Source organism: Anomaloglossus baeobatrachus, chromosome 9, assembly GCF_048569485.1.
Source record: "Anomaloglossus baeobatrachus isolate aAnoBae1 chromosome 9, aAnoBae1.hap1, whole genome shotgun sequence".
Classification (NCBI taxonomy): domain Eukaryota; kingdom Metazoa; phylum Chordata; class Amphibia; order Anura; family Aromobatidae; genus Anomaloglossus; species Anomaloglossus baeobatrachus.
In genome coordinates, this window is record NC_134361.1 from 173,298,341 (window position 1) to 173,311,133 (window position 12,793).

Genomic DNA, 12,793 nt, shown 5'->3' on the forward strand with positions numbered 1-12,793 from the left:
CTCAGCCTCTCTTCACTACATAGTGATGAACCTTTGCTTGGTATCATGTTCATTGATAGGCTATATGGGTTTTTTTTTCACTGTGTGTCCTGTATCTTTGCCTTCCCTTGGATTAACACATTTGCTGTAGGTTGAACTTCAAAAGTAGGAAATGATGAATTTTTTAAAGAAAATTTCCACAGCAATTTGTTCAGAAACTGTAACAATCTGCACCAATTTGTGAAGATTTTGGCGCGTATTTATTTGCAGATTTGGTCCTGGGGATTCAATCCCCTCCCCACACTACGTTCACTCTTTGGGTATGATTACACTTGTGTATGACTCGTGCGAGTCTCGCATCAGTATCACCCGGCACGGCGCATAATCTCCGGACTGGAGTGCCTCAGCTGCATAGAAATACATGCAGTCGACCCGCTCCTGTCGGAGAGTATGCGGCCGTGCCGGGTGATACCAATGCGAGACTCGCACGAGTCATACGCAAGTGGAACCGTACCCTTACTGACACTTCTGTAGCCCCTGACTAGTCCTCTGCTGGTCTCTGTATACCCAGACCCCTGTGATGCCATATGATTTCTTGTGACCTGTGATTGACTGCACTGTAAAAGAGCCGTCCCCGCAGGAGGCTAGATTGTACATAAATTTCACATGTTGCAAATTTAATTCTAGACCACAAGTCAATTTAGGTCCAGATTCTAGACAATGTTTTTTGTGGATTAAACAGATATAAGGTGTAGTGCCCATGACGGCATCCTCACATTATCCTGCTCCCATCTCTCACCTTCCTGTCCGCCCAGCAGTGACTGCTCCATCCCCGGTTCCTGCCACTGTCTCGAAGGGCCTGCACATGCCACACAGTGCCCATAGGGTGCGCGCAGACACACCCCTCTTCTTAGTGGGCCAGTGTGTCCTGACCTGGAAGTCCAGGTATTTAAGGTACCTTCGTCTTAAGGAAGGTGCCTGGGCAATGAGTTCTATATGTTGCTAGTTATCAGGTCCCTTTGTACTGCCACTGCTGTTACTGTGCTATGTGCTGTTGCTGATACCCATCTGTGTTTCAGTGCATGACAAGTTCGCTGCTGCTCCAAGTATCTACGCCGGCCACCTTCTATGATATCCGCTGCTGCTTCTGCAACTATCTATGTCAGCCACCTCCTATGATATCCACTGCCACTGCTTCAAGTATCTACACCGGCCACCTCCTACAATATCAGCTGCTGCAAGTATCCACGCTGGCTGCCTCGTATGATATCCACTGCTGCTTCTGCATATATCCACACAGGCCACTTCCAACGATATCCACTGCTGCTGCAAGTATCCATGCCAGCTGCCTTCTACAATATCCACTGCTGCTGCAAATATCCACACTAGCCACTTCTGACGATATCTGCTGCTGCTTCTACAACCAGGGAATGTTTGCGTCTTTGGCGCCAGCTGCCAAGGTACCGCTGATCCCCTGGGACTGGCCTCTGTCGGCTACCAACCAGCGTAGGTGTCTATCACCATCTTCGGTGGCTATATTGAAGACTCGGCAGCTGTTCTAGTTCGCTCCTCCAGTTCAGTAATCGGTACCTTCGGTCCAGTGGATTCACTAATCCCGCGCTCACCCAGCGAGCATTACATAAGGGAAGTATGGAGTGGAACACAGCAGCCGCGTATATAGCTTAGTGGCTGCTGACAAGTTCTACGGACAATTTCTAAGCCTTTGGCTATATATAGACTTGTTACAGATATTTGTCTGGATCATTAATAATAATGATAATAATAATCATCAGAATTATTAATAATTGCATCTATAGGACCACATCTATCACTAACAGTATTTTATTGTTCACCAAACTATAAATAAACAAGCCATGAAACAATGGCCCATAGTCCATACGCTCTAGATATCTATCTAGAATATTTTTATTTTTGGTGCCAAAAAAGTTGATATATTTGAATTATTTACCGAAACTATGATCCTTTTGTTTAGTTTCACAACATACAGTATTAGTATGTAGAAAATATATTCATAACCTCTGTACAATACACAACACTCCCACAAGAAATCAGAAGAATAGACAATTAGCCTGTGTAGTACAAACAAGGGACCGTGGTGGGGGCGCCTGGCAGGCCCTGGCACTGGCACTCCTACTCAGAAGAAGACTGTGCCATTGTGTTGCTAAACACGCCACATTGTATATGAAAGTAAGGCGCGAGCGACACTTACACTGTTTGTATAGTTTTCATTTATGACATCATATACACACAACTGGATTGGCAGAAGCACCGGAATATCTATATATATTAATACATTATGTAATTGCTATACACAGATACAGATGGGATTTACCATTAGAAACGATTGTGAAGTTACAGCAAGACAAGTCAGATTCTCTGCAGCTTTTCTGTTATAAGTACACATACCGACATAACGAATATCAGCTCCATTGATAAAGTCTGCAGCACCATGGAATATGATGGCGCTATATAAACATGCATAATAAATAATATTCTGTGAATATAGCATTCTCCCAGCAGCTGTTTGGTGATAGTGACCAGAAGAATAATTCGCTGACGCAGAATTTATGGAGAATCTAGATTTAGAGAATGACAAGTGTAATAATAAAAATAATAATAATAATAATAATAAATAATAAAAGTGTAAGAATAACAAGTGTAATAATAATAATAATAATAATAATAATAAATAATAAAAGTGTAAGAATAACAAGTGTAATAATAATAATAATAATAATAATAATAATAAATAATAAAAGTGTAAGAATAACAAGTGTAATAATAATAATAATAAGTGAAGCTTTACTTTAAAGGGGGTTTCCAGGAATTATTATTTTTTCTAGGCTCTTATTGAGTGAAAATAACCAATGAAGCTTTACTTATACTTTAGCTTTGTTAAGACCGCAGCAAAGTCAACAGCACGGCAGGCAATCACTAGGCTGAATGGCTTGTGAGATATACGCTACATCAGCAGAACCACTGAGCATAGTGATTGGCTGCAGTGTTGCTGATGTGGCGTTAACACTGCAGCCTGTCAAAAAAGGCCAAAGGCAGCGATGAACAGCGAACACTGTAGCAGGGGAGGATTAGTATACTTTTGTAAGTTGTGTTTGTTATTGTCAACCTATCGTGTAAAAAAAAAAATGTCTCCTAGAAAACTCAGATCAGCAAGCCATTGATATGCTATTAATTATAGAATAAATGTTGATAACCAGCAAAAAACACATAGATATAATCATCTGTGCATCCCCATTCTATATGCCCCTATACATACCCAACAAGCATTATTTAAATAGTGTGATACAATCTACATTCCCTTTGTAGCGGCTCCGCTTGGACCTTACAGTATTAATGCTGTTACCTGTACTGGAGCAATGCCTCTAAGCTGGATAAAACATTTAACACATGGGGTTGTGGATATTGAAAATACGATACTCACCTAAAGTCATGCCGCTAATTGCTGGGCTCAGCAGCTTGTGCCATCAATATCAGTAGAACCATGGAGCACAACAACTGGCCAGCAGCAGGCACATCCGCAGCTTGTAAGAGCAAACACCAAAGCAGTGGCAAAGAGGAAGGGCTGTACTAGGGGAGCGAGAGTACAAGTTTATTTTTACAGTGTCACTCTTGTTGAGGAAATATTTTATCCCAGACAACCTCTTTTAAGGGATCATGTGAGCCGTAGTGACAGGTAAATACTGTTTAGCAGCCTAATTTGAAGTGCGGCTGTGGGGTGAAGTTTTAGTCTCCTTTTTTATGTATTTTCTTCATGTTTTTATGCCTTTTTGAGTGCAGATTTGTTATAAAGCCTTAAGGAAATCCAGGTGCCAGCAAAGTCATTGAGAATCCTGAAGTCTTACCATGAGTATTTTCTCTTTGCAGATTTGGTACATATTTAAATCTACAGCATATCAATTCTTACCCTGAGATTCAAACCCACAACCTCTCACATCCCAGACCAGTACCTACCACTAGACCAATGAGGGAACATACAGTACATGTTCCTTCTTTGGTCCTTTGGTCTAGTGGTAGGCTACTGGTCTGGAGTATATCAATTCCTGTAGCAAAAAAGAATAGTAGAAATGTAGCAAAAATGTGTTTTTCTGCTGTGTTTTTCCTGCCAAAAGATGTAGAAGTTGTGCAGAAATTTCTGCACCAAATACTAGACGTGCTCCCTAACCCTAACACATTTCTCTTTCCTTTCATTGTAGTGTGAACAATACTCTGGAACTCTCTGCCACAACACATCAGACTCTCGCCTACCTTGACAAGCTTCAAAAGGAACCTGAAGACCCACTCTTCCGACAAGCCTACAACCTGCCGTAACCCTCAGTCTGATATAGCGCTGCACAACCAGCTCTACCCTCACCTACTGTATCCTCACCCATCCCTTGTAGACTGTGAGTCCTCGCGGGCAGGGACCTCTCTCCTCCTGTACATGTCTGTGCCTTGTATTGTTTATGATTATTATACTTGTTCCTACTATGTAAAGCGCCATGGAATAAATGTTGCTATAATAATAAATAATAATAATAAAATAACAATGTTCTACAAACTCTGGGGACCAGAAAGATATTTGTGTTTTGAAATATTTAACCAATTATTTAATATTCTAACATATTAATAAACATGTAACAAAACAAGTCCTAAGTCCTAATCATCTGTTCAGGATATTGAGCCTCGTAAAAGTAAAGTCATACCTCCATTTATTGTGTGTGAGTATATCGGACTTACCCATGGTATTCAATACTTTGGAGGAGCCTTGTAGACAGGTATCTTTTCCTCTCCGTTTCTGTCACCAGAGTGTGCGTCCTCACAGTGTCATTTGGATTGTTGTATATGTTCGCCAAGCCCCTTAACACCTTCCTTTCTCTAAGTGTTACAGTAGTGGTCAACGGAATAACGTAACAGGGTGGCAATCTTCCTCCAAAGTGGCAAAACATTGGTTAAAACATACTCATGGTGGGTGTCAGCACTCAGATGCCATCTCCCACCACTTCACTTTCTTGTGAATAATCTAAGGCTTTATTGTTACTGAAGGGAGAGGAGAATAATCTAAGAATTATGTAACTGTTAACCCTAGAAAATACAGTTCATGACACAACACTGGCCACTAACACAGTAACTGGCTCATCAGCTGTACGTCCAACTAATTTACTATCTTTGTATATTTTTAGACGTAGGCGACAAACCGAGCACAGGACCACCGCAAAGTGTTAATGTTCGCGTCTTCTGCCAATATTGGTTGTTTTGTGGACGGAGAGGCAGCTCCTATCACAGCTTAGCACCCAGCTCCATAGAGGCCAGCTGCGGCTATAATAGAAAGGCAGATAATTCACACACAATGAATACGATCTGTCGAGTCTTGTTTATTACTTGTTATACTGAATATCTTTAATTGTTTGGGCTGGAAGTAAATCTTTTACATTTGCAAAGGAGAATTTTCTTTTTTTTGCTTAGCATCATATATCAAAAACATAGTGAAGAGTAGTTATAACTGAAGCTATCAATAAAATAAGTGATAACATAAATCGGTGGGGATCCAACTGCTGGGACCCCCAGTGATTTGTAGAATGGGGAACTTCCACTCCATTTACTCTTAATGAGACTGCCAAAGGCAATATTTGGCTTTTTTTGGTAGCCTCATAAAGAACGGGTGGAACGGTGGTCAAGCTACATTCTGATGGGGATGAAGAACTCCATTCTTATAATTGTAGCTTATTTATTTAATAATAAAAATGTAACAAATAATTGCAGCACTATGAGTGAATAAATTGTCAAGCTTTTATTTATTTATTTATTTATGTATTTATTTATTTTGCAATCCTGCTTATATTAAACATTTTATATTAAAGGGAATCTGTCAGCAGGTTTTTGCTATGTAATCAGAAGACAACTTAAGGTTGGAGCTGAGTCTCAGATCTCAGTTATGTGTCACTCATATGTTATAGATGAATGCCCCGCATCACCATATAGGTGCTCTGGAGAAAAATACAGCAATTTGAAGGAGGAACTCCGGCACACTACCCCGGAAAAAAGAAAGACAAAAAAAGGAAAAAGAGAAAAAAAGAAGAAACAACGTCCTTGCAGTCAAAAAATAATTATTTATTGGTGTACACTTATTAGTTTGTGTGCTGTTGTTTCCATACAATGAAGGTTTCATCATCAGGAGATTATCACTGAGCAGACTACAGTGCATGTGAGCCCTGGTCTGACCACCCTCCATCCTCTGATAAGCAGCTCAGTGTCTATATACAATGTACACAGAAAGTTGTGAGGTGGACAGGGTTATATTGCTGAGCTCTGCTACAATTTACATCTAATAAGGCTATGTTCACACAGGGCTTTTTTGGTAAAAAAAAATTCTGACCAAAATCTGATTTTGTGGCAGGAAATCTCCTTTGAGTCCTCTGCGTTTTTGGTGCGTTGTTCATGCGTTTTTTAGTGGCGTTTTTGCTGCAGATTTGGTACGGATTTGCTGCTTTTTTTTCCACAAAATGGTTTGTATTAATGAAAAAACGCAGAAAATCTGCATTAAAGAATTGACATGCTCATTCTTTAAAAACCTGACCAAAAACACAGGTATTTGACAAAGCAGTCAGGAAAAAAAACCTGATGTGTTTGTGTGTGTGCGTGTGTGCGTGTGTGCGTGTGTGCGTGTGTGCGTGTGCGCGTGTGCGCGTGTGCGTGTGTGTGTGTGTGTGTGTGTGTGTGTGCATGAGATTTCAGAACTCTCATAGACTTTGCTGTGACTGTAAAAAGTAGGTTTTTATTAGTATGGATTTGCATAAAACCAAGGCAAATCTGCAGCTAAAAACCGCAGCAAAATCTTACCAAAAAAGCCCTAAATAGCCTAACTCTGATTGTGTCACAACCACTGCACCCAGTAAACTAAGTGATACATCATGGGATTCAGAGTCTCTTTTTCTACATCACACTGCTCTCAAATGAGGTAGCAAAAACATTGTGACAGATTCTCTTTAAGAAAATGCTGACTTGGAGTCCAAAGACTTGCACCCATTTATCCCTGATTACTTTTTTCTTTTTTTTTTATTTAGAGAAGTTAAGGGATAAGTCATAAAATAAATTTAGTACATGCAAAACAAATCATTCCACTTCAAGATCCCTTGGTAAAAGAGAATATTCATGAAAGAGGTCAGAAGGCAGCCCGCCTTAGACCTCAAAGTACTCAAGATGATAGTCCTGACCATTAATTTCTGACTTTGTGCATTTTTTGTACACAGGCAAGAAATCAGCCAAAGTGTTAATATGTGTTTCTTGTGCCAATATTGGTTGTTTTGTAGAATGGAGGCAGCTCCTATCACAGCCTAGCACCCAGCTCCCCGTAGAGGCCAGCTGCAGCTGTAAGGCAAGTAATTCACACTCAATGAATAAGATTTCTCAAGCAAAGAGTTTAAGTACTTACAGTATATTCTATGTTATGCTGAATATGTTTAATTGTTTGGGCTGGAAGTAATTGCACAAAAGGCTTTTTTCATTTGCTTAGTAACATTTATCGAAAACATTTAAGGGACCAGAAGTTACCACCTATTGATAGGATGTGATAACGCTGTGGCCACCATCACTGAGCTCTTATATACATAATTCTAACATGCTGTATATAAGAGCCCAGGCCGCTGTGTAGAACATAAAAATCACTTTATAATATTTACCTAAACGGTCGCTGAGATGGAGTTGGGTCATATGGGCGTCTCCGTTCTCCTTTGCAGGGACCTCCTCTTTTGGCCATCTTTGTTGCCCTTCTTCTGAAGCCACAGTTCATGACACGTCCTACGTCATCCACACTTGCTGGTATTGAGCTCCTGTGCAGGCACACTTTGATCTGCCCTATTTTACAGCAAGCAGTTGGACCCAAGCAGGGCAGATCAAAGTATTGTAGTTCACCTGTGCAGGACCAGCGTGTGTATGACGTAGGATGCATCATGCACACAGGTTTCAGAAGGAGGATGAAATTCTCATCTGATCTGGGTTACCAGGACGGCCGGGACTCGAGCTCATGAACTCATTGTTAATAGGCAGCAGCTCTACCACTGAGCTACTGCCTCTATTCAAAAGCATAGGAAGATTTGGTAATCTTGACCTCTGTATTGCAGTAGAGAAACCAGAAGCAGATTATTCAGCTACAAAGAGAGATAGATACATACATACATACATACAATGTGTATAAATGTACTCACCTACTACTGCCTTCTCTGGGCTACAGTGTTCTGCTCATCTTCTCAGGGAGGTTACGGTAATTCAGTCTAGCCAGCGCACTCTAAGCTCATGTGCGAAATGGCAATCTATTTTACAATGTAAGTGGAATAATGATGCTTCATAGACTACTAATAGTACTTAGGAATCTGTTTCCAAAGAGAAGCTTTTTTTCCAGCATAACTAACCTTTATAACTGAGTATTTCAGCACCTGAAGAACATAAACATCTCACTGGCTTGATTCTCTTTCAGTTTTACAGCAAGCTGTTGGACCCAATGATCTATAACTTTAAAGGGAACCTGTCTAATAATCTGCTTGTGGTTTCTCTACTGCAATACAGAGGTCAAGATTACCAAATCTTCCTATGCTTTTCAATAGAGGCAGTAGCTCAGTGGTAGAGCTGCTGCCTATTAACAATGAGTTCATGAGCTTGAGTCCCGGCCGTCCTGGTAATCCACATCAGATGAGAATTTCGGCCTCCTTCTGAAGCCTGTGTGCATGATGCATCCTACATCACACACACGCTGGTTCCGCGCAGGTGAACTACAATACTTTGATCTGCCCTGCTTGGGTCCAACTGCTTGCTGCAAAACAGGGCAGATCAAAGTGCACCTGCACAGGACCTCAATGCCAGCAAGTGTGGATGACATAGGACGTGTCATGAACTGTGGCTTCAGAAGAAGGACAACAAAGATGGCCAAAAGAGGAGGTGCTGGCACACGAGAACAGAGATGCCCATATGACACAACTCCACCGCAGCAACTGTTTAGGTAAATATTATAAAGTGATTTTTATGTTCTACACAGCAGCCTGGGCTCTTATATACAGCATGTTAGAATGCTGTATATAGTAGTGAACAGCCCATTCAAAAAAGGCACTATGGATCAAACAAACATGTCTACACCCACAGTATACAGGACACCGTTCTCCTGCATGTTTACTGGTGCATGAGAATTTCCTGGGGAGGCCACAGAATGTACCCCCCTATACTGGGGTGCCCAACAGGTGGTGGTTTCCAAAAGAGGGTAGTGACCCAAAAGGAGGTGGAGTATCCTAAAACCAAAGGGGCAGCAGCAGTGGCACAAATCATCATTCCAGGAACAGGTTTTATGGATAGCTAGAGAGACGAGTGGGTCTGGCTATCCACACACCTTTGCCCATGGCTGTGTCTCATGTGTTAAGATGGAGACTGATTGTTTGACACATGGTCAGTGTGTGGAGGTTTGTGACACCTCCAGAAAGAACCTCAGAGAGAGGGGTTGAGTGTGCTGACCGAGGTCAATGAGTGGAGAGAGATATATCTCCACTGGTATTCTCCTGCAGAGAAGGGCTATCTGAACCTGTGCTGGCGTATTATGACTTAAACGGACTATATACCGTACCATATCTGTATCCTGTGAAGCCAAAGGAAAGCTTGTGAGTGCAGTTTACCTTCTGTATAATTAACCTTGCTTTTCAAGTAAGAAGTGGTCCTGTCATTACCTCAAGGAGCAAGCAGAGTGAGTAATCCCATTACATCACAAAGAAGAAGATAAATTACAAAACAACAAGTCATGTCTTAGTCCCTTGTGTTCATGTAACGACTCATTTGATTTTAAAGTGTGTATACCATATCCCATCTAGTTTATAAATATGCACTCAGAAAAATGTTTTGATACTGCTTCAATGTCTATGTAAAGGTTATCTTTTTTAATGTGTACAATTAAGGCTATGTGCGCACTAGGCCGTTTTACCCGCGGATTTACCCGTGGATTTGCTGCGGAAATTTCTTGAGAAATGTCTGCAATCTTTGTGCAGACATTTCCCAGCAAATCCTATGTGAAAAAAAAATAGCTGTGCGCACGCTGCGGATTTTTCTCATTTCCTCGAGAAGATTTTCTTGAGAAAATTTCTTGAGAAAATGAGCATGTCAATTCTTTTCCGCAGGTACCTGCGGATTTCTGCAGTACAGCCTGCAAAATCCGCAGGGAACAACCTGCGGGAAAAACGCGGCTAATCCGCATGCGGATTTACCGTGGATTTGGTGCGGATTTTTTCCAGAGGTCCGGAAATCTTCCACTCCCAGAAGTTTCTCAAGAAATTTTCTTGAGAAACTTCACATTTCTAGTGCGCACAAAGCCTAAATGTATATTTTCACTTTCTTCTGAGGACAGTGCTTTCCTTTTTAAATAGTGATCACAGTGGGTATCATGTTACATGGTGCTAGAGATAACCGAACCTCTCAAGGTTCAGTTCGCCGAACCCACACGAACGGTACATTCGTTGAACTGAATCCGAACCATTATCAAACCTTACCAAACCCCACTGGATTGAATGTGAGGCCAAACGTAAGGCAGAAAAAATACCTTTAGGGGTCAAAAAACATCCAAAACAGCAAAAATACGTTTTACAGAGCAGTGGCACTGTTTTGGCATAGCCATTAGCTTCCTAGACTATTAACATAAGAAATATAGAGGTGGATAAGAGACAAGTGTAGGGCTGCTGCTTACATACCCTTACCAGTACAGGCAAGACACAACTTTGAGACCTGTCTTGGAGTCTTGACATTTAAAAACCTTTCAGGCAGACAGCAGTACAGTAGCATCAATTGCCCCCTCTCCATATTGTGTTTGCAGAGCAGAGAGGTACAGTCCATGCAATACACAGAATTTGGCTTTGAATTTAAATGTCAAAAATTAAGAGATGCATGAAAGACAGGCGTAGGCCTCTTTCTCCCAGAAGACTGGCACTAGAGAAAAAAAACACCTTGGAGACCCTACTTGGAGTCTCCACATTTAAAAACCTTTCAGGTAGAAAGCAGTACAGTAGCATTAATTGCACCCCTCCCCATATTGTGTTTGCATAGCAGGGAGATACGGTCCATGCAGCTGTAGAGCCCCTGAGGCTCTGGCCGCTACAGGGTACTGGAACTGAGTTAAGGAGCAGTATCTACCTGAGGTAAGTGATAGGTGGTTTGCCGATGCTCATACCAGACACATTACACATGCAGTTAGGTGCCTTCCTCACAGGGGAGATTGGACTGGGTTGGACGGGGAGAGTTAGCCATCCAGTAGTATGGGACTTCCCGGTCACCAGGACAACCACTGAGGGGCAGGTGCCACATGGGGTATAAGAAGAGGTAGCCATGACACATAGTGAGCTTTCTGGAGGGACATCCCATGAGACCAGACTGGGTGCAGGAGAGCACCAGTGCTGGTGGGATAATAAACAGCTTATTTTTCCATTGAGGAGCCTGGGGCTTGGGAGCTGGAGCTCAGCCCAGGTTCCTCCTGCCAGTTGCTGGATAGCGAGGACAAACAGGACATTTACACTGACACCAGTAACCACCTGGAACTTGCACCGGATAACCAGAGACTTACCAGCAGTGAACCAGTACGCTCTCGGGCAATCACCTAACCAGTGTGTACCTGAACCAGAGCTCTTACCTCATTTCCATTATTTACCGGCAACGCCGTCCCGCGCTCTGGCACCCACGGCCCACTATCAGCTAGCCGGCCACCCTCCCGGGGCAACCACTCCGCCTGTGGGGAGTGACTCCATCTTGGCTGCAATCAACATCAACCCCCAGTGAGAACCCTGTAGCGGTGGCCCCCTACCTGGCCGCACACCACAGGTGGCGTCACGACAAAAACTTTATTATTATACCCCTGTACATAACCCCTTTCAAGCGACCCTCAGGGTCACAGAACTGGGCAACAGCCACCCACTGAACTGTCCCCGTAAATATAAAGACCGGGATCGTGTACCCCATAGCCCTGGGGCAAGTCACAACACACAAGCTGTGGCCCAACATTTCAATTTTAAAAAGTGAGCACACAGCAACACTTCCAGAGCAGCACATCCAGGACATAACAGTGCCCTAGAAATTTCTGTACAGCCAAGTTAATATATGCAGTGCATATGTGATGTTGCCCAGGTGTAGTGCCGCCACTAGGTTTGCACCGTTATCGCACATGGCCTTTTCTGGATCCAGGTTCAGTGGAGACAGCCATTTATCAAACTCAGCCTGGATAGTGTCCTTCAACTCTGCAGTTGTGTCATTGCATTCTCCAATGCATATTAATTTAGCACTGCCTAATTGCATTGACTTATACACAGGATGTAGCCTGGCATTTAAATTTTAAAACTCGACAGATGCATGAGTGACAGCCTCTTGCTCCCAGAAGGCTGGCACTACAGATGAAAGCCAACTTGGAGATCCTACTTGGAGTCTCCACATTTCCAAAAATTAAGGTCAGGCAGCAGGAAAACTGGCAACAATTGGCACACACTACAAATAGCCCAACAAAGCAACATAGCTGCGTGGGAGCAGCCATGGAACAAGGCCTGAACTAGCTTTTCTACATTCACCAGAAACAGCAAGATGACAGACAAGTGTAGGCCTCTTGCTCCAAGACCACTGAAACTGCATTCAAAAGAGAATGTTGAAAACCAACTTGGAGTGTTGTTGAGATTTAAAAATATTTAAAACAGAAAGCAAGACAGTGACATCAATTGTCCCCACATTTCCCCATAGTGTCTTTGCACAGCAGGAAGGTATGGTCCATGCAACACACAGGTTGTGGCATGGCATTTAT

The 12,793-nt window shown here is 42.4% G+C and overlaps 1 protein-coding gene across 2 annotated transcripts in view; it reads right to left on the reverse strand.

Moving 5' to 3' along the window:
- The window catches only part of PLP1 (proteolipid protein 1), a 49,968-nt gene extending 45,126 nt beyond the window's left edge, over nucleotides 1–4,842 (reverse strand). For both annotated transcript variants that reach the window (XM_075324049.1, XM_075324050.1), the window contains exon 1: nucleotides 4,735–4,842. In XM_075324049.1, coding sequence (XP_075180164.1) covers nucleotides 4,735–4,738 — 4 coding nt within the window. In that variant the 5' untranslated portion in view covers nucleotides 4,739–4,842. The remainder of the gene's footprint in view (nucleotides 1–4,734) is intronic.
- Between the last annotated feature and the right edge of the window lie 7,951 nt (nucleotides 4,843–12,793).